This window comes from Cervus canadensis, chromosome 10 (assembly GCF_019320065.1).
Source record: "Cervus canadensis isolate Bull #8, Minnesota chromosome 10, ASM1932006v1, whole genome shotgun sequence".
Classification (NCBI taxonomy): Eukaryota; Metazoa; Chordata; class Mammalia; order Artiodactyla; family Cervidae; genus Cervus; species Cervus canadensis.
This window is the reverse complement of record NC_057395.1, coordinates 39,644,877-39,669,231: the sequence shown is the minus strand read 5'-3', so window position 1 is coordinate 39,669,231 and position 24,355 is coordinate 39,644,877. Positions and strand designations below refer to the sequence as shown.

At 61.1% G+C, this 24,355-nt stretch overlaps 1 protein-coding gene across 10 annotated transcripts in view; it reads left to right on the top strand.

The window, feature by feature from the left end:
• RRBP1 (ribosome binding protein 1) overlaps positions 1 to 21,898 on the top strand; it is a 46,751-nt gene extending 24,853 nt beyond the window's left edge. For 9 of the 10 annotated variants that reach the window (XM_043479064.1, XM_043479067.1, XM_043479066.1 and 6 more), the window contains 22 exons: positions 6,012 to 6,160; positions 7,204 to 7,326; positions 7,892 to 8,044; positions 8,666 to 8,784; positions 9,631 to 9,784; positions 11,191 to 11,329; positions 12,804 to 12,973; positions 13,090 to 13,124; positions 15,640 to 15,730; positions 16,089 to 16,181; positions 16,532 to 16,624; positions 16,707 to 16,790; positions 16,912 to 17,001; positions 17,421 to 17,513; positions 17,856 to 17,927; positions 18,394 to 18,489; positions 19,137 to 19,220; positions 19,703 to 19,789; positions 20,293 to 20,376; positions 20,530 to 20,628; positions 20,953 to 21,096; positions 21,358 to 21,898. In XM_043479064.1, the coding sequence (XP_043334999.1) occupies positions 6,012 to 6,160; positions 7,204 to 7,326; positions 7,892 to 8,044; positions 8,666 to 8,784; positions 9,631 to 9,784; positions 11,191 to 11,329; positions 12,804 to 12,973; positions 13,090 to 13,124; positions 15,640 to 15,730; positions 16,089 to 16,181; positions 16,532 to 16,624; positions 16,707 to 16,790; positions 16,912 to 17,001; positions 17,421 to 17,513; positions 17,856 to 17,927; positions 18,394 to 18,489; positions 19,137 to 19,220; positions 19,703 to 19,789; positions 20,293 to 20,376; positions 20,530 to 20,628; positions 20,953 to 21,096; positions 21,358 to 21,393 (2,288 nt within the window). In that variant the 3' untranslated portion in view covers positions 21,394 to 21,898. The remainder of the gene's footprint in view (positions 1 to 6,011; positions 6,161 to 7,203; positions 7,327 to 7,891; positions 8,045 to 8,665; positions 8,785 to 9,630; positions 9,785 to 11,190; positions 11,330 to 12,803; positions 12,974 to 13,089; positions 13,125 to 15,639; positions 15,731 to 16,088; positions 16,182 to 16,531; positions 16,625 to 16,706; positions 16,791 to 16,911; positions 17,002 to 17,420; positions 17,514 to 17,855; positions 17,928 to 18,393; positions 18,490 to 19,136; positions 19,221 to 19,702; positions 19,790 to 20,292; positions 20,377 to 20,529; positions 20,629 to 20,952; positions 21,097 to 21,357) is intronic. The other variant, XM_043479068.1, reaches the window with a different exon arrangement.
• Positions 21,899 to 24,355: the final 2,457 nt, after the last annotated feature.

Below are 24,355 nucleotides of genomic sequence, written 5' to 3'. Positions count from 1 at the left end.
AGTGAGAGGGCCTCCTGCTTCTTTGGGGGCACAGGATAAGGAAGGAAGGTGGCCAGTCCTTCTCAGTGTGTCCCCGCCTCTGGGCACCCAGCTGATGGTGGGCACTGAGGTCGGATGAGAGAGAAAGATTTCTGCATCCTGGGGCCGTCAACTCCGTGTTGGGAGAAGCCTCCTCCCGCTGCTAGACCCTGGGAAACGCAGGAGTGGAGTCGTGTTCTGTGACCCAGCATGGCCAGGAGAGCATCACTCCGGGTGTGTGTAGTCTGCAGGACCTCGTCTCAGGCTGTGTGACTGGACAGAACTGCACCCCAGTGTCCTGCTGCACCCCAGCCCGGGGTGAGGGCAGGCATCCTTCTCTGCGTTTATCCCGCAGTGTTCTCTAAGGTGGGCTTGTATCTCTGCCATTCTCTGACAGCAGAAACTAGAGTTCAGCTCTGTTTTGAGATTTCCCAGAAGGGGTGAGGGGTGGCACCCTGGGCCTGGGTCGCCATCTGGGCCCGCCCCTCTCCCCAGGAGACAGCGGGGCTGGTAAGACCACACTTGATCCTCTCTTTCAAACTAAACTCAGTTTCTCAGGGTCGGAAGCTCTGAAGAAAACTACCAGGCTCATAAGCCTTTATTTAATTCACTTTCTGTGTAAGTTCTTCAAACCCAGCTTTTCCTTTTCTTCTTTTTTAAAAGAATAAAACATCCCCCGGGGGAGGGAGTCTCGCGTCAGTGCAGCACTATTGCGTTTTAGAGAAGCTGCTGGAAGACGATCTTCCAGAACTTTCCGGTCACTTCTGGTCAGCCCTCTCACATGTGGCAGCACTGGGTCTCCCATCGCTGCCAGGACAGGGGCCCAAGGCTTTCCATCCCCCATTCTTTCTGCTGGCCGTCGGTCAGACCTCATGGCTGTCTCAGGCCCGAGGAAGGATCTCGCCCACAGGTCCTCCAGGGTTGTATTTCTTTAAGAAATACTATGATGTGTTTTTTTTTTTTTAGATTTAAAATGGATTTTATTAAAATTGGGGTGGGGAGAGCAAAAGTATATAAAGAGAAAAAGTCATTCAATTTGTAGAATTAAAAAAAAAAAATTCCATGAGGCATCATTATATGGACAAACTCCCAGTCTGTCAACAGATGACTTTTGTCTCCAACCAGATGAGAAGGCCTGACTCAGGCCCCGGTAGGATTGCTCTCGACATCACTGGTGCTTTGCTCCGGTGCCCTCGAGATGCCAGGTGCCCGGGCCAGTGCACTGCCGTGCAGGGCCGTCACCCTCTTGGGGGGCAGACGGCCTGGGCGGTGCTGAGCTCCGGCCTGAGACAGGCTTGCCATCGACCATCTCTGTGCTGCCTGGGGCCCTCCACCGCTGTAGTCGCAACCTGGAGCCCTGAGGGTGGCCGGAGCTGCAGCTGCGCCTCTGCCGCCTCTGGGGGCTCTTCCATTGAGGGCCTCGGCGGGGGGCGGGGGGACCCCTTTCCCGAAGGCTCAGGAGAATCCTTTACGGCCACTGTCCGCGCTCCTGGGTGGTGGGGGCCGTGGTGGTGCTGGCTCAGGTTCCTGTTTCCGGAGACGGGTGGCCTGCCAGCCACTCTGATTCGGGGGCCGCCCTCTGTGCTTGGGGTCAGCGAGAGTCAGGAGCTTGTCTTGTCTCTGGGTCTGACAATTGTTCGAGAAGTGCTGGCTTCTGGGAGGGCAGGGGGCCCTTCCTGGGGTCCTGGGGCTGTGGCCTGGGTATGGCTCAGGTGACTGGGGATGTCCTGGAGGGCTTCCTGTCCAGAGGACCATGCATGGCCCCCCACCCACACGGTTGGGGTGGCAGATGTGCAGAGGCCTTGGGGACTAGTCTGGATGTCCTCCCCCCACCCCAAGACTGCAACCTATGTCCTGCCCTCAGAGCCCCAGGGTTGACACCGCGTCTCTGTCGCCTCCCGGTTTCCCAAGCATGCTCAGCCCCTGGCCTGGATTCGTCCCTGCTGGCCTGGTCCCCCAGTGTCCTCAGGTGCAGACCCGGCTCACTCCCAGGTGATGCCCCCTTGCCCACAAGGTGACACCCGGATCCCCCGGGCCCGTGACACCTGGGACCCACTGTAGCCCTGCCTGCCTCTGCTCTGCCAGCCTTGGTGCCTGTCTTTGCTGCTCCCTCTCCTCCTGGAGCCCCAGCCCTTGCTGCTCTCTGCCCAGAGCGTTTGGCACGAGCATCTCCTACGATAAAAGCCCTCCCAGCGTTGCTGCCATGGCCGCTCCCTGAGGGTCCTTGGGGGTCTGTTGATTCCGTGTCTGGGACCTCCTTCCTTCTCCTGCCTGGGAGTCCCTCCCACTTGCATTTTGCAGACTGCAGGGTACATAGTCAGTACATACTTGGTGTCGGGAGACCACCTAGGCAGGGTTTGGGGAAGCTGCAACAGGGGCCGGCGTGGAGCTGGAGCCTCCTGATTCCTGTCCCGGGGCCTGGCGACAACTCCGGCTGGATCCCAGCTGTCTGTCGTGAGCACAGTTCCTGGAGCAGCTCCGACGTCACCCTGTCACAGGCTGAGCTGGGCACGAGCAGGGCAGGGCTTCCTGGGACCGAAGCAGCGTGGAGAGCCCGCCCAGCACCCGCTGGCTGAGACCATTCACGGGCTCCTCCCCGAGGGACCCCCCAGTTGACACTGAGAGGGAGACTCCTATGCCCTCTTTGCAGGACTGACGTGATGTTGGGTGATTAAGCCTCCAAGCGTAGTCATAGACGGGAGTGCAGTTCTGGAATTTGAAGCTTGCGCATGTTATCCGAACATTGTGTACTTCGGGGCTGAAAGCCCGAGGAGACACAGGCTCCTCACTTGTCTAAACGCGCTGCCCCTGTGACCTTGTGTGCAAGGCAGGGGCCAAAGAGGCACAGGCCATGGCGCTCTATCCCCGGGAGGGTGCCTGGCGCTGGCTTGGCATGACTTGTCTGTGGCAATCGTGGGGGGACAGAGGAAGGGGATCCCCTACCAACAAGTTCCTTGCTGGGGTGCCGTGTGCTCAGGGAGGGGCCGGGTCTGGGGTGCGCCTGGCCCTGCTCATGGACCCTGCGGTGCTTGCCCTGTGCCCAGCGTGTTGCCATTTAACCTGCCATGTTTGGGGGAGGGGTGATTGTCACCCCACCTCACAGATGAGGAAATCGGCACAGAGAGGTGAAGCCACTTGCCCTAGGATGCCCAGCTGGCAAAGATTTGAGCCAGAATTCAAGCCCAGGGCACCTGGCTCCAGGGCCCTTGTTCTGATAGGGTACCCACTGCCTGCAGGCCCGTGGATAGCTTCAGCCCTGAACTGACTCCATGAGACACTGGCCCTGCCTGGCCACCCTGCCCTCCTGCCACTGGCTTCCTCCCGGCCCGTCCACACCTGGAATTTCAGACGCACCATTGTGCGCAAAGCCTTGGCTGCTCCTGTCTTCGGGGAGTTCACGGCCACATGGTCTTGGTGAGGCCTGTGGCTTCACAGAACAGATGTTAGTCTTCGAGAGATTTATCTCAGGGCCTTAAGATTTCCCAGCCCCAAGGATTCTTTCTAGCCTTGGAGCGTTTGCTGGAGGAATGTTAGCCCCATGTGTGGGTCAGCGTGCTACCCACTGCCCACCCCCCCATACCCTGTCCCTGGCCTCTATGGGGTTGAGTTTAGGGCTGGGGGTTTGGCCAGAAGACCTTAAAACCCAGAAATAAATGCCACTCATGTGGGGCTCAGAGTTCTGGTTCCTGCTTCTCAGTTCTTTCCTTTCAGTTTTACTTCCCCTGATTTGGAGAAACTAGAGATGGTACCGTCCTTAACCTTAATGGAGAAATATAATGTGATGTCTCTGAAAATAATTTTAAAGTATTTATATGGGGGTGGAGAAGGCCGTGAAATTTTCTGTCAGGGTGGGTATGGGGAAGTAAACTTCATTACTCATAGCTTTACAAGTTTTGTATTACTTTGTTTGATTAGGAAGTCTAATACAATTTAGTGTAATTACGTGAGACGGTTTTAACAGACATGTATTAGGATGACACTCTTCCAGCATAGTCTGAGGAATGGTCTGTGCAGCAGGCCTTCCAGAAGAGACGCACGTGTGCGACCCCTGGGGTGACACTGTGAAGGAAGGGGTGTTCCCTATGGACACATAGCTGCATCGTCCAGCTGCTGAGTCCCCTTCCCCAGACCACTCCTGGGCCCGGGAGGACAGGCACTCTGGGGCAGGCAGTGCTTGGGGGCCCCAAGGGCTGGAACAGAGTAGCCAGTCTGTCCGGTAGAAACACACTGTGAGCCATGTTAAGAAAGGCGAATGAAAGACAAATGGAATTCGCTTTAATGATGTGTTTCGTGTAACCCAGTTTACCCCAAATGCTATATCACTTCAGCTTGCAATCAGTATGAAAAATTATTGCAGATCCTTGACATTCTTTCTTTTCATACCAGGTTTTCAGAATCTGGTGTGTGCCCCTCTGGGAGCCACTCCTGTTCCCACCACCAGCCCTGACGGCAGGTGCCTGGCGAGGCTGGTGGCTGCATATGGGCAGCGCGGGGGCAGGCCTGCTTCTGTAAGTCCGGAGAGCAGGAAGGAGGTCTGAGTGGTGGGTCTCAGCCAGGCCGTCCTGGCAGGTCTGACCCAGCGGGCGCCCTCTTCTGGAGAACCCAGGCAGGAACATTGGGCTTCTGGCTGACTAGAAGAGAGGAAGCCCGGAGACCAAGGCGCTGACTGTGGGGTCTTTGTCTGACTGGTTCCCTCTCTCTGGGCTTAGCTGTCCTTGAGCTGTCTCTTGGGTGCAGAGTGAGTGAGAGGTGCTCAGTCGTGTCTGACTCTTTGCCACCCCATGGACTATATTGTCCATGGACTATATTCTCCAGGCAGAATACTGGGGTGGGTAGCCTTTCCCTTCTCTAGGGGATCCTCCCAACCCAGGGATCAAACCCAGGTCTCCACATTGCAGGCGGAGTCTTTACCAGCTGAGCCACAACGGAAGCCCCTTGGGTGCAGAAGTTCTTCATTAAAATTATTTAATGTATATATTTCAGTGAGAACTGAAGACTGAGGGGTGCTACCCCTCCCCCCCACCTTCCACCCCCAGTTTTCATGACACCTTGAGCTCTAGGCCTGAATGTTAGCCTGGTTATCTTTCATTCCCAAGCTTTGAGGGTCGAGAAGTCCTGAGTGAAGGTGCTCATAGCAACCACACACCCCCACCCCCTCGTCCCCTTTACAAGGGCATCCCGCCAAGTGTTTTCACGTGTGATGAAAATATTGTGACAGAGAATTTCGTGTTGCCATGGAAACCTCCCCCTCGCTCATCCTCGGCGAGGTGGGCTTGGCGGCAGGTGCCGCTGCGGGCAGCCTCTCTGCTTTGTTTTGGCTCATTTGGGGCCCTATTTTCCGCCGAGGGCAGGTTGGGGCCGTGGCATGAGAACAGGGGCGTCCCTGTTCACCCCCTGTTGCTTTGGGGCTGCATAAGGGCCCGCGAGAGAGCGGAGCTCTTGTGGGGATGTTGGGGGTGTCCAGGGGTGACAGCTGGCTGTTGACACCTGGCACTGTGTCCTCTAGCAGGTCAGGTGCTCCCAGCCCAGCAAGTGGCCAGGCCTGGATGAGGCTGACCCAGCCATCTCTCCTGGAACCTGCCTTACTCTTCATCCAGGGAGAGTTGCAAATAGAGGGTCTAGACTGGGACACGTGGGAGGTGGCCTCCCCCTCCCCATTGTAGGGCTGCAGCCTTTGGGCTGATGAGCTCACTGGTCAATCTGGACCCGAGGGCCATGGGGCTGGGTCTTGGCAGGGATGTGAGCCTCTCCGGGTGGTGCGAGCCAGAGCTGGATCAGGCCGTTGGCTGGGGAGAGTGTGTCTTGCCCACATCTGCTCTGATGATGAAAAGGTCAGGGGTTATCTCCTCCAGCCCAGGGACACTCAGTGTTTCTCTACTGGGGACCTTCTCTGTGCTGTCTGTGGGCAGGACCCCAACCAGCTCCTGCTCCGGGGTGTGCTGGGTTTGGCTGTTATACCCGTGTGTGACGCCCGCCCTCCCCTCTGTGCACAGGGCCCCCAGATGCCAACGGCACTCTGCACCTGCCCTACAAGACGCTGGTCTCCGCTGTCGGAAGCACGGTGCTCAGCGAGGGAGAGGCCCAGCGGCTCATGGAGATCCTGGCTGACAGGGCGGGCATCGTGCAGGACACCTGGCACAAGGTGGGCCCCCCGCGTTTGGTGCCACTGCGGCTGCGGGCAGCTGGCCGGGGCCACCCCCACACCCACCTGGTCCCAGGGCCCCGGCCTCCCTGGGGCATGCCCAGCTGCACAGAAAGTCCTTGAAACCCCTCCACCTGCCTCCTCGCGGCCCCTTCCTGGGATGGCTGGGTGAGTCAGCCCAGCCGCCACTATAGGAGGGGCATCAAGGCAGGCGCAGGAGCTGGCCCGCCGGTTTGTGGCCAGGGCTTGGGGGCAGGAGGGAAGGTGCTTGCCTGTCTGGATTTTCCCCTTCTGGTGCAGGGGCCACAAGCTGCCCCCAGGAAGTGCTGTGGGGCACGTTTGTTCCTTACACAGAGCCTGCATCATAGGTAATTTTGCTAGAGGACTTTGTGTTGCTTCAGAGGTGAGAGATGTCGGGAATGTCGTGAGAGCCAGCCTGGGGGCCCCTGTCCCGAGGCCACTGGGTTCTTTCAGCCCTGGCCCCCGCTGAGGGGGGATGGACCCTGGGGTCACAGAAGCTCTTTGCTCAGTAAGCTTCTGTCCGTCTCCTGGGCTTGAGTGGCTGGAGATCATGCTGACCACACCCCTCCACAAGAGAGGCCTGGCCTCAGGCCAGTACACCCAGAATACACCCTCCCCCAACCCCCAGCCCAGCCTCCACACTTCAGCTGGCCCCACACAGCCGCTCAGGGCTGGGCACTGAGCCGGGGACGATGGCCAATGGCCCCCAGCAGGCCAGGGAGAGGCCCTGACCACCATCAACCTGGGTTAGGGAAACACCATGCTCCCCGCAACTGCCCCCGGGGTCCAGAGCTTTGGGTTCAAGCAGCTTCTGCACCCACGGGCCTGAGGCCTGATGGGCCGGGCAGCTGAGGTGGAGGCCCCACCCTACCCCCCCCACGTGTGTGTGCAGTCAGCAAGGAACCGCTCCTGCGCCATCCAGCCAGGGCTCTGCTCGTGGGTCGGGGTTTGAGGGCTGGACTGGGGCTCAAACCCCGCGTCTGCCCGCCTCCTGTTAAATGTGGCTCTGTGGGCCTCTTCAGGCCACTCAGAAAGGCGACCCCGTGGTGATTCTGAAACGCCAGCTGGAAGAGAAGGAGAAGCTGCTGGCCACGGAGCAGGAGGACGCGGCCGTCGCCAAGAGCAAGCTGCGGGAGCTCAACAAGGTGGGGCCAGGGTCTGGGGCCGGTGAAGACCCTGGACTCCAGGAGCCTGGGCTGTGCCTGTGAACTCCGGTCTCAGGGGTCCAGGCCACCCCGACACGGGGGGCGGGTCTTGCCCAGGGGTGGTCGGCGCATGGCCACTCCTGTCACAGCTCAGCTGGGGTTTTTTTCCCTTGTCTCTCCTGGGGGGAAGCCCGGGTCCCCAGGGCCGGTGACACCCTTTGTCTTGTGACAGCCGTGCTTTCCCAGCAAAGCGCTGTGTGTCGCTGTCGCCTTGTCTCCATGCCCGGCTCCTCTGCGGGGCAGCAGGTGCAGGGAGGCGGCCGGGGCCTCAGGACACCCCTGGCCCTGAGCCCTGGATCCTTTCATTCACGAGGAGTCTGAGTTTCTGTCCTGAGTTAGGGCCTTGGCTCCAAGCCAGGGGGGAAGGTGTGTTTGGTGGGGGATGGACGGACAGCCAGCCAGAGCGGGGGCCGGGGGGGGCTTATCAAATGCTCTGGGTGGTTTCACCTGATGCTCTTGGTTTCATCTGATGAACTCCTGCCTCCCTGCTCTCTGCTTTCTCCAGGAGCTGGCAGCGGAAAAGGCCAAGGCAGCTGCCGGGGAGGCCAAAGTGAAGAAACAGCTGGTGGCCCGGGAGCAGGAGATCACAGCTGTGCAGGCACGCATGCAGGCCAGCTACCGGGAGCACGTGAAGGAGGTGCAGCAGCTGCAGGGCAAGGTGGGCACAGCCGCGGGGCGGGTCCTCACGGCCCGATTTGTTGCGGGATTGGAGGGGCGGTGAGGGGCTGTTCTGTCTGGCTGGCTGGTGTGTGTGTGTTTAATGTCAATAACCAGGGAGATGTGCGTGCGTTTAAAGAGCACTTTCTGAAAACACTCCGGTCCCAAGTGGTCACGTTGGGACATGACCATCCCTTCCTCTGGGGGCCTGTGGGTCAAGTTCGCAACCTCTGTGTCACCCTGGAGTCCTGCTGGCTTTGCCTACTCCTCAGGAGGTTGGGAGGACCCAGCAAAACAAGGGGCCTGAAATCCGCACGGTCCCAGCGGAGGACCTGGCCAGCTCTGGCTTGAGGACTCGGAGCCTTGCACTGTCTCCTCTACCCCCCCGGGGCGGCGGGGGCTGCGCCAAGGGGGTCAGAGAGCAGGAAACAGGCATCCTCCGGGTGGCTGTTGGCTCTGTCTATGTCTCAGGACCTTGGTCAGCAGCTGAGCGAACCAGCACGCCTGGGGCTGTGGGCTGAGCGCGCTACTCGGGGCTTTTGTCTGCGAGCTGGGAGCTTTCTGACCTTGCTCCCGAGGTGGCTGTCCTTGCGAGGCTCTGGTGCCCCGGATGCCGTTTTAGATCCGGACACTGCAGGAGCAGCTGGAGAACGGCCCCAGCGCCCAGCTGGCCCGCCTGCAGCAGGAGAACTCCATCCTGAGGGACGCCTTGAACCAGGCCACGAGCCAGGTGGAGAGCAAGTAAGCCCTGCGTGTGCCCCGAGCTGCACTTGGTCCCCAGGGCCCGCCAGCCGGCCTCCCACCCCGGCCCCGGGGGCTGGGGGCCATGTCTGCGCCCCCTGGGCAGCAGAGCAGAGCTGGTCTTGGCCAGGTTTTGCCTCTCAGGGTTGGGGGACAGTTTTGTCTATCCACTTCACCTGGTCTGGTACTGTCGCTCAGCTGGACAGTCAGTCCTGCCGTGAAGAGGTGTCTCTTGTGCCAGGGAAGGAGGTGGCAGGCTAACGACCTCCTCACACTGGGAAAGTTGGGGCTGGACCTGCCCCCTCAGCTCTCCTGCCCCCCTGGACTTCCTGCCTGGTCCCGAGACCCAGCTTCTGTGTGGCACCGAGGGGTCTCTTCTGTAAAATGCCACCGCCTCCCGCTTTGTGTGGCCTCCCGGCCTGGTCGTGGTCCCGCTGGCCAGTGAGTCCTGTGTGTGGACTTGAGCCTGCCGGTGGCCCCGCCCTCAGGGTGGCGAGGCCCGTCCACCTGTCTCCCGGGGCTCGTCTGGGCCCAGATCAGCCACTGCTGTTGGCTCCATGGGCTGCTTTCAGGCCCATGTTGCTCTTTACTCTCACTGAGCCACCCACACTGCTCGTGAAATACCATTTTCAACAAAACACGTCACACCCCATGTGGCTAATGATACAGAAGGGCTTCAGTCGGGTGGGGTCCAAGACTCGGGCAATGACTTAAGAAAGAGCCGGGGCCCCGGAGGACGGGCTCAGGGCCACCTGTCCCCATCGCCCCAGGCAGCTCTTGGGGTTCATGGGAGCCGACTCAGCCCTCTCCTGTCCGTCATTCTGGGGGCTGGTGACTGTCTTGCAGGCAGAACGCAGAGCTGGCCAAGCTCCGGCAGGAACTGGGCAAGGTCAGCAAGGAGCTGGTGGAGAAGTCGGAGGCCGCACGGCAGGAGGAGCAGCAGCGCAAGGCCCTGGAGGCCAAGGCGGCTGCTGTGGAGAAACAGGTCCTGCAGCTGCAGGTGAGGGGCGGCAGCCCCCTCGTGCCCATGCATCCTGCCCAGTAAGCCTCCCCGCCTGGCCCTTCTGGCCACCCGGGGTCGTCTGTCCTCAGCTGTGACTGTGGCCGCTGGAGACCCAGGCAGGGCTGGGACTGGAACCCTCAGCCTTGGTCTTGTTACTGGTGATGCCTGGTCAGCATCAAGTGGGTGCCATCTATATGTTCAGCATTTGTTCTGAATACTCAAAGCGTTAGTTCTTAGCTAATTCTCCTTGTAACCGCATGGGGTAGATGCTGGCATTATGTGCCATTTCCCCAGAAGGGAACGGGAGGCACAGAGTTAAGCAAGTCCCCCCGGCTCACTCGGAGCCAGGACGCGAGCCCCCAGGCAGTCACCACCCTGTGTCATCACGGTCCCCGCACAGCCTCCGGCTTCAGCACCTGGTCGGGCTTCTTCCTTCTCAGCCCTGAGTGTGGCCTGGGAGCTCATAGTCACCCAGGGGACACCCGTTCCCCAGAGGGAGGAACCCCCTCAGGGCACCGGGCAGCTCCCCGTTGGCCGAACGAGCCCCACGTCCCCCAGCCGCCCTGTCTCAGGGCAGTAGTCGCCCTGAGTGTGTGTGACTTCTCGGGGAGTCCCACACGGCATGGCTCCTGTTTCTGCTCAGTCACTGAAGCTTGGCTGTAGCGCGTTGGACTGTGTCATGGAAAGGACTAGAAGTTTCTTGAGACTGCTGTGTGTGCAGGGGACCTAGGACAGGCACAGATAAACAGGGGGATTGTTTGGGTGGAATTGAGGTGGATAATTTGGTATAAAGTGGGTCTGGCCTGAGCAGTGAGATGGGGCTAGGACCCCTGGGGAGGGCCTGGTGCTTGTGCTCTGAAAGCCCTCAGATGGTCCCGATGCTTCCAGGGCTGGAGCCACCACTCCAATACCAAGTTGTCATCGTCACTCTCATCAGGAAGCCCCAGGCTCCACGCATCTCCTCCCGCTCAGTCTTGCCATCCTCGGTCACACAGAGTCCCCACGGTGTTGACCGAGGCCCTGGTTTTTCCACCTGGAATGTGGGTGTGATGGTGGTACCTGTGTCTTGGGGTGGCCAGGGCTCACCACGCTGACACATGGGCGCCTCGACAGCGCCTTGCCCAGAAACGCTCAGCAGCTGTGACCATTCCCGGGTCTCACTCAGGTGAAAATGGGGCGACTGTTGATCTCACCTGCAGCGTCTTCTCTGGGCTCCCACTCTTCAGGGGTCAGGATGGCCCCCTGGCCTTGTCTAGGGGGTGAACTGACCCAGACATTCCAGGCAGCTTTTCTGCTTCATTGGTGCGGGGCGGCAGGGAGTGAAGGGCTCTGGACGGCAGAGCCGAGAGAGTCCAGCCTCCCGCCCACACCCTCACGGCCCCCTTCCCTCGGCTGGTCCCCAGACGTCTCACAAGGAGAGCGAGGAGGCCCTGCAGAAGCGCCTGGACGAGGTCAGCCGGGAGTTGTGCCGCACACAGAGCAGCCACGCCAGCCTCCGGGCAGACGCCGAGAAAGCCCGGGAGCAGCAGCAGCAGATGGCCGGTGAGGGCGGTGGAGGGCCGGCCCCGCGTGGCAAGAGTACCTGGGACCCCGGACTCCTGCACCTATCGGGGGACACACGGGGGTGCTTGGGGTCAGGCCTGGGGTCTGGAGGACTGGGCGTGGGGGCTGGATATGGGAGGTGGGCTCGGATGGAAGACGCTGCCACGAGGGCTGCTGCTGGCCTTCTCCTTCCTCTAGCTCAGTAAGGCCTGGGGCCAGGTCTCGAAATGGGCCTTGGTCCCCCTTGCTCTCAGGGCACCTGCCCCCTCAGGAGGTGGGGTGATGCCCAGGGCACCAAAGGCCCCTGGGGAGGCAGGGCAGGCGGCCCATTGACCAGGTCGCACAGCCTTGTGCTCACCAGACTTCCAAGTAGCGGCTGTGACCTGGAGCAGGTCCTGGAAGCGGCCAGCTGCATCTGTGAAGGGCCAGGCAGTAGTGATCTCGGCTTTGTAGGCCAGATGGTGTTTGTCACGGCTGCTTAGCTCTGCTGCCACAGTGCCCACACAGCCCAGGACAGGCAGGCTTGGCCGTGGGCCAGGAAAGCTCTATTGACAAAAACAGGCTATGGGCCGGGATGGCTCAGGGTTCTAGTCTGCTGCCCCCTGATGTGATGGGCCCGGTGTGGCTTCAGGTGGTCAGGGGAGGCCTCTGGGGAGACAGGTCTGGATGACCGGAAGAGGCCTGCCTCACAAAGACCAGGAAAGGGCAGAAGTGACTGGCACGGAGCCCCTGCGGAATGGGGACAGACTTGGACTTGGACTGTACAAGAAACAGGCTGAGGAGGTCGGCGTGCAAGGCTGGAGATGGCAGCAGTGGTCAGTGTGGGGGCAGACAGGCAGGCCCGGGTGACCGTCCTGTGGAGTGATGAGGGCTGGGAGCGTGTGTGGGGGTGGCGGGACCAACCCCACTTGCCCTTCCGGATGCTCCTGCCCAGGAAAGGACCAAGGGGCAGAACAGCCTGGGGACCAGGGCTGGATCAGGCAGCCACAGAGATGCCCGGGGGATTGGGCGAGCAGTGGACGTGGATCCCCAGGCCTCAGAGATGAGTGAGGGGTGGGGAGGAGGAGGAAGCCCTCAGCAGAGCCCCATGCGTGTTGGGGCAAGCCCGGGGCCAGGGGCTGTGCAGAGTCAGACAAATGTGGCCGTCATTCAGAGCTGTGGTGGGATGTTGTGGAGGTTGCCAAGGGGAGAGGACATGCCAGGAGCCCCCGCCCTGGTCTCAGCGACATGAGCTGGTCTCCCAGGAGCAGGGTTTAGACTCTGCAGCAGACGCCTGTTCAAATCCCATCGCTGCCAAGCAGTGGGGGCGCTTCGTTGTCCCATGGTGTGCAGAAGCCTGGCGGTGACTCTCCACCAGCTGGCAGGCCGCCCTGGGTGGGGCGTGTGTCTCGAGCCCACAGGTGTGTGCTGGGCAGCCGGGAACATCCATGCTGGCAACCCCCCACCCCTGACCCACCGGCTGCCCCTTCCGCAGAACTGCACAGCAAGCTGCAGTCCTCCGAGGCCGAGGTGAGGGGCAAGTGTGAGGAGCTGCGTGGTCTCCATGGGCAGCTGGACGAGGCCCGGGCGCAGAACTCACAGCTCACGGAGAGGATCCGCTCCATCGAGGCCCTGCTGGAGGCCAGCCAGGCCCGGGACACCCAGGTCAGCAGCCCCCTCCCTGGGCCCCTCCATCCCACCCACCCATGGGCCCCCCCGCCCGATGACCTGCCATCCGAGGTGTGTCTCCTGGTGATGATAGGGCTCTTCTCTCGTTCCAGGCCAGTCGAGTGGAGGCTGACCAGCAGCAGGCTCGGTAAGAGGGGGCAGGGGCCCAGCTGGGTGTGGGATCCCGGGAAGGACCCCTGAGAAGCCTTGTCTTCCCCACCCTTCCTCCAGTGCCTGTGGGGAGCAGGAAAGAGGGCAGGACCCAGGCTGTGGGGAGAGTGGCTGGGCCTCCTGCTGTCCGTCCATCCATCCTTCCATCCATCTTTGGACGGGAAGGACTGACTGGTCAGGGGTTTCTCTCCATGTCTACGGGAGGATTTTAGGGCTTGAAGTCATAACTCAAACAGAAAATGGGTCACGCACCTCGAATGGAGAACCTGGGAGGTTGCCCAGACCTTGGCACAGCTCTGGCTGTGGTGCAGGGTCCCAGCTGACCAGACGCGGGGGCTGGTGCTAGGTGACTTCAGCGGCCAGCCCCAGGCTACTGAGACCTGGTAGGGGCGCCCCAGGCCAGGGGGCTGGAGCCCTTGGAACGACCGTCACCTCCAAGTGTGTGTCCCTCAGCAGATGCCTGTGGGCTTACGGGGTGGTCCTGGCTGCTATGGCCAGGGGTCCTCAGGGCGGCCACATGGGGTGAGGCCTGGCGATGTTGTCCATCCCTGTGCGGGTGGTCGGGCTTGTACCAGGCAGTCTGCTGACCAGGCTCCCTTGTTCTGGCTGCTGCCACCGGTGGGTCACCCTGGTGCCTCCAGGCCATGGCCCGCATTCCCAGCCTCAGGTCTGAAGGCTGGAGAAGGAAGCTGGCCTCTCGGAGGCCCCATGACGCCTTGCTGGAGACTGAGGAGCAAACCTTCTCCGTGCGCCTTTCCAGACAGCTCAGGGCAGCTTTGTTCCTCACGGCATTTGTGGGGGTAGAGAGGTTGTGTTTATTTAGCGTTTTGTTCTTGTATTTTAGGATCAGATTCTTGGACCACACAGCTAATTTCTTGGTACCTAGATCATGTTGCAAATAGGGTCAATTCTAGTATTTTGTATCCTGCAGATATTTGACAGAATGAGAGGTTTTTAGAAATTTTCTTCTCAGACTGTTTATCTGGAAGTTGTGACTAGGCCAGGCGATTCTATTCTGGGCTGGAGGTGAGTGATCCAACCCCATACATTCTGGAACGTACCTCGGGCCACCAAACGGGGTGACTGTCAGTGTGTTCTCGTCACCTGCCGACTGTGTCTTCTTCCTTGGGGGTGCTCTTGCAGGGATTTGCAGGGGGCTGGCTGCTGCAGAATGCCGGCGGCTTGACGGAGAAACTGTGAGGGGTCCCAGTGGTGCTTTGAGGGTGGGGTCAGGTTCTGTGGCCTGAAACTAGCATCTTAGAAGTCCACAACAGCCATCTTCAAGGCTGGGTGCAAACTGTACTTCAAATGAAGGTGAGGGTCAGGGCAGGCAGCACACAGCCCTCCCGAGGGTGTTGAGTCTTCACATACTTCCTTAGGGTGGTCCTCAAAAAGCAGTTCACTATGGCCCCTGGTGAGAAAATCAGAACATGTGTTCCCACCTAGGGCATCCTCAGAGGGACTTCCTTCCTGACCCCAGAGCAGCCCTGGTTCAGGTCAGTGCTAGTGGCTTCCTGTCCTGTTCTAAATTGAGACTCAGAAGATGACATGTTAAAGTGTCCATTTGCAGCTTCTTTCTCAGGACAGCAAGAGACGTTCTAGAGTGTCCACCCTGAGCTATCTGGGTGACAGGTGCGGACAGAACCACATGGCCTTGAGTCTGGACAGAAGCGTGAGGAAGTGGGGCCGCTATCCTGCCAGCTGCCTGGTGTCTGGGGTCTTCTCGGGCCAACGTCTCAGAGCCCGGGTGCAGGACTGAGGGGGCACCTTCGGGTCCCAGCAGAGCCAGGTTTTGGATGCACGGTGGTTGTGGCAGGGAGCTAGGGCCTGCCGGGCACCGCCAAGAGTGGGAATGTTCCTGACGGACTGCAGGCAACGGTGCTGCCCGGTGTCCACCGAGGAGGCCCAGCTGCATCTCTAGAGGGCAGCTGTGGCCGCAGGGAAGGGCCAGGGCCGTGGGCTGTGGGACAGAACGGGACCAGGCAGCAGAAGTGAAGTGAAGTCATTCAGTCGTGTCCAACTCTGCGTCATCTTGGACTATACAGTCCATGAAATTCTTCAGGCCAGAATACTGGAGTGGGTAGCCTTTCCCTTCTCCAGGGGATCTTCCTGACCCAGGAATAGAACTGGGGTGTCCTGAATTGCAGGTGGATTCTTTATCAACTGAGCTATCGGGGAAGACCTTAGCAGAAGAAAGAGCACCCCAAAAAGCGGTCCAGGGCCTGTACCAGCACTGGCCAGGCGGCTGCTCTGACCTCTCCTGTCCAAGCAGCTGTGTCCCCAAGTGGGACTCTGGTGGCCTCTGGGCCCTCAGCTCTCGGGGAGGGGGCCTAGGCGGTTGCCTGTGCCTTGGGGGGGCGGTGTGTGGCCTGACCCCCGTCCCAGGCCCCGTGTGTGCTCCTGGGCACCTGAGACAAGGAGGGGCCCTGAGACAGGCCCTGTGGGGGCTGCAGGCCTTCAGAGCCAGACAGTGACCTGCTGTCTGTCCCTAGCCTCATGGAGCTGGAGTCACAGGTGTGGTGCCTGGAGAAGGAGGCCACGGAGCTCAGGGAGTCGGTGGAGCAGCAGAAGGCGAAGAACAATGTGAGTGTGGGGCGGGGAGGGGGGCGCCTGCCGTGTGGACAGGGCACGTCTGCAGGGGCCTCGGCCTCATCCCCAGCCCAGGCTATCTCCCAGAGCCTCTGCCTGCGCCTCCCGAGGCCTGGCTGGGTAAGAGTTGGCCTCCTGGTGGTGGGAGGCTCTTCTCTGAGGAGCCAGTAACTGCCCTCCTCTCCCTGCCCCCAGCCCCACAGACGAGTCTCCGTAAAAGGCACCAGGTCACCCCAAGCCGTCTGGCACCAGTGCTGCCCAGCATGCCCTGTGGGGTCTGGAGGCGGGTCAGGGAGGTTCACCTGCCCTGCAGAGACTGGCCTGGCTGTTGACCATGCCCCTCTCCTCCCAGGACCTCCGAGAGAAGAACTGGAAGGCCATGGAGGCTCTGGCCTCGGCCGAGAAGAGCTGCGAGGAGAAGCTGCGGTCCCTGACCCAGGCCAAGGTCAGAGTGGACTCCGGGCTGGCCTCAGTCAAGCCAGTCAGCAGAGCTTGAAGCCGCGTGCAGGGCAGCCCTAGGCTCAGAGCGTCTCCGAAGTCCACCCAGGGCCCAGCCCTGCCTCTTCTTGTGCCCTCTGCCCACCCTCCCGCCTGTTTCCCCCGGAGAAGCGGGGAGCAGTGAGCCCTGTGTGCTGCTTCTCAGCTGGGCCTGGCCCTCCGAGGCCATGGGGTCCCCAAGCTTGGTCTCTTTGCATGGATTTTGTTTGTGTTGCTCTTCTGCCCTGACGTCTTGTCTGAACGGTCCCCCTGAGCGCCAGGGCTGACCATCACACCCCTCCCCCGGACCCCCCACAGGAGGAGTCAGAGAAGCAACTCAGCCTGACGGAGGCCCAGACCAAGGAGGCCCTGCTGGCCCTGCTCCCGGGGCTCCCCACCCCCACCCACCAGGTAGGAGGCACGGTGGCTCCTTTGGGTCCCCCCGCCCATGGAGGGGTGCATCCTGTCCAACCGCAAAACATTTCTGTTGCAGAGTTACACCGAGTGGTTGCAGGAGCTCAAAGAGAATGCCTGTCTGGAGCTGCCGAAGCGGCCTCACACGAGCCCGGAGCCCTCGGTGAGCATGGACAGCCGTCCAGCCTCACATCCTGCCCTGTCCCCCTGGGGGTGCCCAGAGCCAGTCGTCAGGCTTTGGCTCACCAGCAAGCCCCCGCCCCCTGTTCTGCCTCCACCCCCAGGACCTGGCCGCCAAGCTGAGAGAGGCAGAGGAGACGCAGAGCGGCCTGCAGGCCGAGTGTGACCAGTACCGCAGCATCCTGGCCGAGACGGTGAGGCCCGGCAGGGAGGCCCAGCGGTTGAGGGGCCCGATCGGGTTCCTGGCTCTGTGACCTCGGGTGGGCACAGCTCCCCTCTGGGCACTGTTCCTGTGGCTGGGTGGCGAAGAGGGGTGCTCAGGGCGAAGGTCTGCAGCAAGTCCGAGGCGGGAGGGGAGCGGTTGGTTCTCCTGTAACACCAGGAACCCAGACCTTGCCCTGGGGCCACCCTGTTCTGCTACAGACCCATCAGAGATGAGAGTCCCGACGGCCTTGTCTTCTGCACACTGGTTGAGGGCCCCCGCTCCAGGGCCGCCACTTCCCCACAGCGTGGCCCGCCAGGCTGGGATCTGAACAGGGTGGCCGCTGGGGTGGGGAGGGAGCCGGGGGGTGTATGTGGGGTCCGCAGACCATGCTCATAGCTGCTCCCACAGGAGGCCATGCTCAAGGCACTGCAGAAGAGCGTGGAGGAGGAGGAACAGGTGTGGAAGGCCCGGGTGAGCACCGCGGAGGAGGAGCTCCGGGAGGTACGTTGCCCGAGGCACCCAGGGTCCGCCTGCCCGAGCCAGGCTGCCAGGGCAGAATGCCATCAGTCCCGGGGGGACAACCACAGGGTTATCTGGGTCACTTGGGGAGGTCAGGTTTTGGTGATGCCACATGAAGTGTGGTTGCAGAAAGACTCAACAGCTGAGTCCTGGTCTCCAGGAGACCCCACCCCCAGAAAGAGGGGCTGGTCACTCTTCGGGGGGCAGGGGCACCATGGGCTTCCTGGGGTGGGTCCCAGGACAGCTGCGAGGAACCGCGGCAGCGTGTCCCCGGTCAGATCCCCCAGGGCTCGTGCTTGACGGCCCCTTTCTCGTGCTTTCTAGTCGCGGGTCACCGTGAAACACCTCGAAGAGGTTGTCGAGAAGCTCAAAGGGGAACTTGAAAGTTCCGACCAGGTACGTGGGGGCTCTGGGCAGAGAGCGCCATCCTCTTATGGAGGCTCCTGTGGTTGTTTTCTTTCCTGGTCCATGTGTCCCTGCTTTTCCTTAATGAGCGGTTGCGACCTCGGGGTGGCTGGAGGCAGCATGCCCGGCCTGGTGCACCGTGGCTTCTGCCGTGGCCTCAGGAACCATGGAAGGAGGGTGCGGGGTGGCCCTGCCACGCTCGTCCATCCACCCTGGCCTTGGAGCAGGTCCCCCAGCACTCACCTTGCAAGTAAATCTCGAGGCCTGAGAGCTCGTCCTGTCCCGGGGTGCCTGCATGCAGCGCCACTTCAGGAGTCTGGCCCCGGGCACCTCCTGGAACCATCGGGCTGCAGAGGCTGCCTCTTAGCCCCTGTCCCCGGGCCGGCCAGCCTTGGTCCCTGTGGTCGTACCTATCTCATCCCATCCATTTGTGGCCTCTGACGCGTGTCCTGTCCAGGTGAGGGAGCACACCTGGCACCTGGAGGCCGAGCTGGAGAAGCACATGGCGGCCGCCAGCGCAGAGTGCCAGAACTACGCCCAGGAGGTGGCGGGGGTGAGTCCCGTCCCCGGCAGCCCTGCAGGCAGGGCGGGGTGAGGCCGGCCAGCCTGGCAGCATGGGAGTTCCTCTACCTGGTTGGCGACACCATCCTCATGGGCAGGCATTTAAACGTGACAGGGCTTCACATTCAGGCAGCAGAGAGGATAAGCTTAGCACCCCGATTCTGGTGTGATCTCAGACTTCTGCCCTCACTTTGTAAAGTGAAGTCGCTCAGCCGTGTCTGACTCTTTGCGATCCCATGGACTGTAGTCTACCAGGCTTCTCTGTCCATGGCATTTTCCAGGCAAGAGTGCTAGAGTGGGTTGCCATTTCCTTCTCCAGAGAATCTTCCTGACCCAGGGATCGAACCCAGGTCTCCTGCATTGCAGGCAGACTCTTTACCCTTTGAGCCACCAGGGAAGCCCACGGAGTGCTTTGTCAAAGACACTCCGTAAACACTCATGAAGGCCTGGGAGAAGCCGTTTCCCAAATGCCATGCTTCCCGAGTCTTAAAAAGAGCAGAAGCTGCTGGAGGCTGCCTCCCCCTGCCCTCCCCTGCAGGTTCCCGGGGCGGGTGCCTGCATGTATTGGGTTCCCTGAGAGGTGCTCACAAGAACTGGTCCTCTCTTCTTTTCTCCCACCACCTGGCTACGTTTTCTCAGTTGAGGCAGCTCTTATTAGAATCTCAGTCTCAGCTGGATGTGGCCAAAAGCGAAGCCCAGAAACAAAGCGACGAGCTTGCCCTGGTGAGTGGACGTGGTGTGACCACTTGTGCTGTGGGGGCTGGGTATGCATGTTCCCACACCCAGTCAGAGGGGACGTGGGTGGGCTGTTGACACGTTTGCTCGACCCTGGGCCTGTGGCTGCTGGGACCATGGTGTGGCCCAGGCCTGGGAGGTCCCCTCCCTTGCTTTGCGCCCCTCAGTCCTGCATGTACCACATCCCTCAGGAGTCGCTGGGCTCCATGCCACTGGCCTTGCAGTGAGTGAAGTGTGTGCACAAGGCCAGTCTGGGCCCCTCGGGGGTCCCTCAGCTGCAGTTTGACTCGGGTGAGGGGTCTCGGTGCTGGCCTCCTGCCCCCCGAGAACCTGCAGGGGAGCCCACACAGGCCACGCTCATCAGAGCAGGTCCCCCGAGGGGCCGTGGCTGCCGAGAGTGCCTGCGGTCCTCCTGGGGGGCTGCGTGCATCCAGCCGTGCCTCAGCACAGACCCAGCCTCCCTGTTCCAGGTCAGACAGCAGCTGAGCGAGATGAAGAGCCACGTGGAGGACGGTGACGCGGCCGAGGCCCCCCGAGCAGAGCAGGACCCCGCCGAGGTTAGGGGGGCGAGCTGGGTGCTGGTCACTGACGCTGCGCAGGCTCCTCCACCCGGGGCGGGGCGGGGATGGCAGCCCCGACACCCACTGAACCCTAGCCCCGCTCTGCCCAGACACCCGGCTTCTGAGGAGATGCAGAGTGGAAGGAAGGGTGAGGGCTGGGGTGTCTGGTGGGGCACTTGCCCTCCGGACCCCTGATCCAGTCAGCTGTCAACAGCCTCACTACAGTGGTGGCGGCCTCAGGGTGGATGGCCTCCTGGGCCAGGGCTCGCACAGGGCTGAGGCTCCTCTGTCCTGGGGTCTCACTAAAGGACCCCACATCCCATCAGCATCTCTCCCCCATCACCCAGCTCCCTTCCCCAGCGACTGGGCCCCACCTCCCCCAGGGGAGACCAGCTGGAGGGCCCAGGTCGCCCCGCATGTCCATGGCAGGGCAGGGTCGGGGGCCCCTGAGCACCCAGGAGGGTCCCGCCTGCCCCAGATTCCAAATGTTTTGCCCGCAGCTGAAGACGCAGCTGGAGCGGACAGAAGCCCTGCTGGGGGATGAGCAGGCGCGGCGGCAGAAGCTCACGGCCGAGTTTGAGGAGGTCAGGGTGCTGTTCAGCTGATAGTTGTCCGTCAGGGCCCTTGTGGGTCAGGGTGGCAGGGCTGGGCCAGCTGCACCCCACCTGGGGGACTGTCACTACGCCCTGTCACTCTCCTTCTGTATGGGTCCTGACGCCACTCACCACCCCCCCCAGGCTCAGCTCGCGGCAAGTCAGCTGCAGGCAGAGTTGGAGAAGCTCCGTTGCACCAGCGCCCTTGGGTCTTCGGAGGCGGAGGAGGCCGCACAGCTGAAGGTACTGGGGCGCCATCACCCTGGGCTCCCCGTCGTCATCCCCGGAGGTACCCTGAGCACAGTCCAGTCTAGGGGTGGGTGAGGTCGGGGAGTATTCCCGAGTCTCCAGGATCACAGACAACTGGATCAAGTAGAACTTAAGACCAGTGCTCAGCAGCCAGAATGTGGCCCCAGGGGCCACAGCTTCGAACAGCCCTGTAGAAACACTCCTGATCATGGCCAGGATGCCGTGTCCTCCTGGGCCTGGTGTGGCCCCACAGATACAGCCAGGGGGCCGTCCTGCATGTCATGTGCGAGCTGATCCCCTTCAACCCTCTGACCGCAGGAGAGGCTAGAGAAAGAGAAGAAGTTAACGGGTGACCTGGGACGTGCGGCCACCAAGCTGCAAGAGCTTCTGAAGACGACCCAGGAGCAGCTGGCAAAGGAGAAGGACACGGTGCAGAAGCTGCAGGAGCGACTGGACAGACCAGTGAGTGCCGACCCCGTGGGGCGGGGGTGGGGGTGCCCAGGACTCTGGGCAAGGCCAGCAAGGAGGAGACGTGGACTCAGGGGCTGGAGGGGGAGAACAGAGATTCCTGAAAGCTGCCCTTGGGCCCCTGCCAAGCCCTCGGTGTCTCCTTCAGCCCTGGCTGCTCTGGTGTTGGGCTGCAGGCCATAGTTAGGGTGGGTTAGGAGCTGGGGGTGAGTACGCACCCCCGGCCAGCCTCTCCCCTTCACCCTCTGTCCACAGGAGGACGGCAGCTCAAAGGAAGGCACTTCTGTCTGAGTCTCCTGCAGAAAAAGAAGTTACTGTTCAACTTACCAAAATGCCTTACACATTCCTTACAAATAAACCAACCGACACAGCGTTATCCGGGCCCAACTTCGGTAGCTCTGAGAAGCCATAAAGACAAGAGTTTCTTAGCACCAGAAGTAGATCTTCCAGACCCAGTTTGTACAAGAAGAACCTTTGTCACATTCGAGAAACACTTATCGCCCTGGCCCGGCCCTGGACCACCAGCCAGCAGACGCCAAAGCCCTTGTCAGCCGTGCGACAGACCCAGGGCTTGTTCTGGGAGGCAGGCCCGGGGTCTGTATGTCAATCAGTGCAATTGTGTATTTCGCGGGGTTGGGGGTCGGGTGGTTCTGGTGTTGAGTCCCTAAGGCTGCAGAGCAGACTGGAAGGTCACAGCCAGCGAGGCAGCAGCCCCAGTCCCCGGAAGATGCTGCCCCCAGAACCGACGCGTGACTCCTGGGTGTTAATGCCATTAAAACCCGCGTGTCGCCCGGCACTCCGGTCTTGTCCCGTCTTCCTTGGGGGCTCCTTCCAGGAGAAAATGAGTGTGGTTTCTGGTCCCCCACTGCCCACTGGGCAGGGTGAGGGAGCAGGCCCTGAGATACCCAGTGGCCTGATGGATACACCCTGAGGAGCAGGGCTGCGGATGGCCCAGGCTGTGGTGTGAAGTGAGTTCCAGGGATGAACAAGGGACTCTTGCCGGACTCGGGCAAACATCCACTGCTCAGGAGGGCTGGAGACAGGGCAGCCAGCTTAACTTCCCATGGTCCTCGGACCCTCATGTTTTCGGAGATCCGAGTCTTTGGTCAAGAGGTGAGTTCGGGGCTTCGTAAGGAACCTGGAGCTTAAACCAAAAGTGGATTTAGAGGCAGGGTCACGGGAGTGGTCGCATCAACCCAGGAACAGAAGGTGAACTGAAGCATCCCTCAGGGGTCTTGGTGGTACTTCCAGCTCAGTCCTAAGACTCCGAAGCCTAGGAGAGGGGTCTGATGGGCTGAGTGTGGCTGGGGGAAGACAAGCACCTAGACGGCAGGTGCACCCAGATGGGAGGGAGGGGGGTCTCACCCCTGCCTGAGAGCCTCAGCATCCCATACCTGCAGGCTGAGTTTGACTCCCCTCCGGGATGGTTGTCACCAGCAACTCAAGACCTCCGGGAGGGAAGGTTCCTCTAGCTGCCTTTGGCCGCATACACAAGTAGCGGCCAGGGGCTGGGCAGTGCTGACCTCAGGCTGCATGACCAAAACCAGGTGCTGGCTTGCAGGGGGCACTTGGTCTGTGCGTCACCTGACTGCTGAGTGGCACTTAAATGTGGTGACTGTGTTGGGATCATGATGCTGGAAATTCTGTGATGGTTCCCCAGAGACAAGAGCAGGACCTGGAGTTTGCCGGGAGGTAGGAGGGGTCAGGGCCAAGGGGACAGGGGTGCAGAGAAACGGGATGAGGGGCCAGGAGGGTTGGTGAGAGGGCCCCGTAGAGCTGGGTCATGAAGGCAAGTGGTCTGGACGGGCAGGACATCGGAGCCACTGAGGTTTCCCAGGAGGGGAGATGAGACCTACCTGTTCCAGACCCCTGCAGGCGGCTTAAGTGGAGAAAGGAAGCCCAAGGGCCAGGGGACACAGGTCATGGGTTCTGGCCAGAAGCCTCAGCGGGAAGAAGTGACTGATGATGCCTGTCAGGCCACAGGCTCGGTTCTCATGTGACATCTCAAGTGCCCGTGGAAGGGGCACCTCCCCCATCCTGCAAAGAATCCCCAGGAAGTGGGAGTGGCCCACCTGGTGAAAGGCATGGCGGGCTTCTGGCTGCCTCTAATACCTGCTGAAGTCTGGAGGCCTGGGGCCTTGCCTTGGCTGGAAGGGAGGCTTGTGACTGTGGAAGCCGTGATCAGCAGCCCCTCACCCCACACCCCTGTGAGCCCCCAACTCGGGGCAGGGCTCACGACTCATCCACACACAGGAACCTTCACCCGAGGGCAGTGGTTCAGGGTCACTTTCTGGTGAACAGCCGGCCTTGTGTCCTGACCCATGTCTCCTGCATCACGGTGGCGGCCACAGTCTGCGTTTCCACTAAGCTCCCCTCCCCCTCCCCCACCACGCGACTGAAAAGCTGGGGACCCTTAGGCAGGGCTCCCCTGCTGGCTCAGATGGTATTCTGCCTGCAACGGGAGACCCGGGTTCGATCCCTGGATCAGGAAAATCCCCTGGAGAAGGGAATAGCAACCCACTCCAGTATTCTTGCCTGGAGAATCCCATGGACAGAGGAGCCTGGCAGGCTACATACAGTCTGTGGAGTCGCAAAGAGCTGGACATGACTGAGTGACTAAACTTAGGCTGGGCAGAAGCCCCTTGAAGGCAAAGGAACGGGGTCACCTCTGGGGAAGGAAGGCTCAAAAGACCCTGGGGCTGCTGAGCTACTGCCTGTGGGCTCCATCCTCAGACCACCTGGAGGGCTCTGGCATCCACGTCTGGGGATGGGCAGGTGAGGGCCTCCACACCTGCCAACCACTGGCCCAGCAGCCAGAGGCCTGGCAGTGACAGCTCCCGGCCAGCAGGGGGAGCCTGCGGACCTTGCTGTCCAGTGGCTAGGTCACCCTCAGGCTCAGGAAGATGGGGGTTGGGGGGGCACGGCTTGGAGAGGCAGCCACCTACCTCAGACCCTAGGTGACAGGAGAGCTGGGAGCTCTGAAAACATCCAACTTCAGAGGCTCCCGGGGTTGACCTGAAGCTCAGCGTCTCGCAGCCCATTAGCAGCCCCTCTAGATCTGGAAGCCCCATTGCAGCTTTTTGGATTACCTCTGGTCACCTGTGTGGGGGGTCAATAAAATGCACAACCCCTGGGATGCCTGGCCTTCGGGCAGTGAAACCACCAGACACTCTCCACAAGTGCCTAATGGGACTCAAACAGAGCCCAAAAGAAGAGTTGTTTTCCTTCCCGCCTCAAATGGAACAAAATTCCA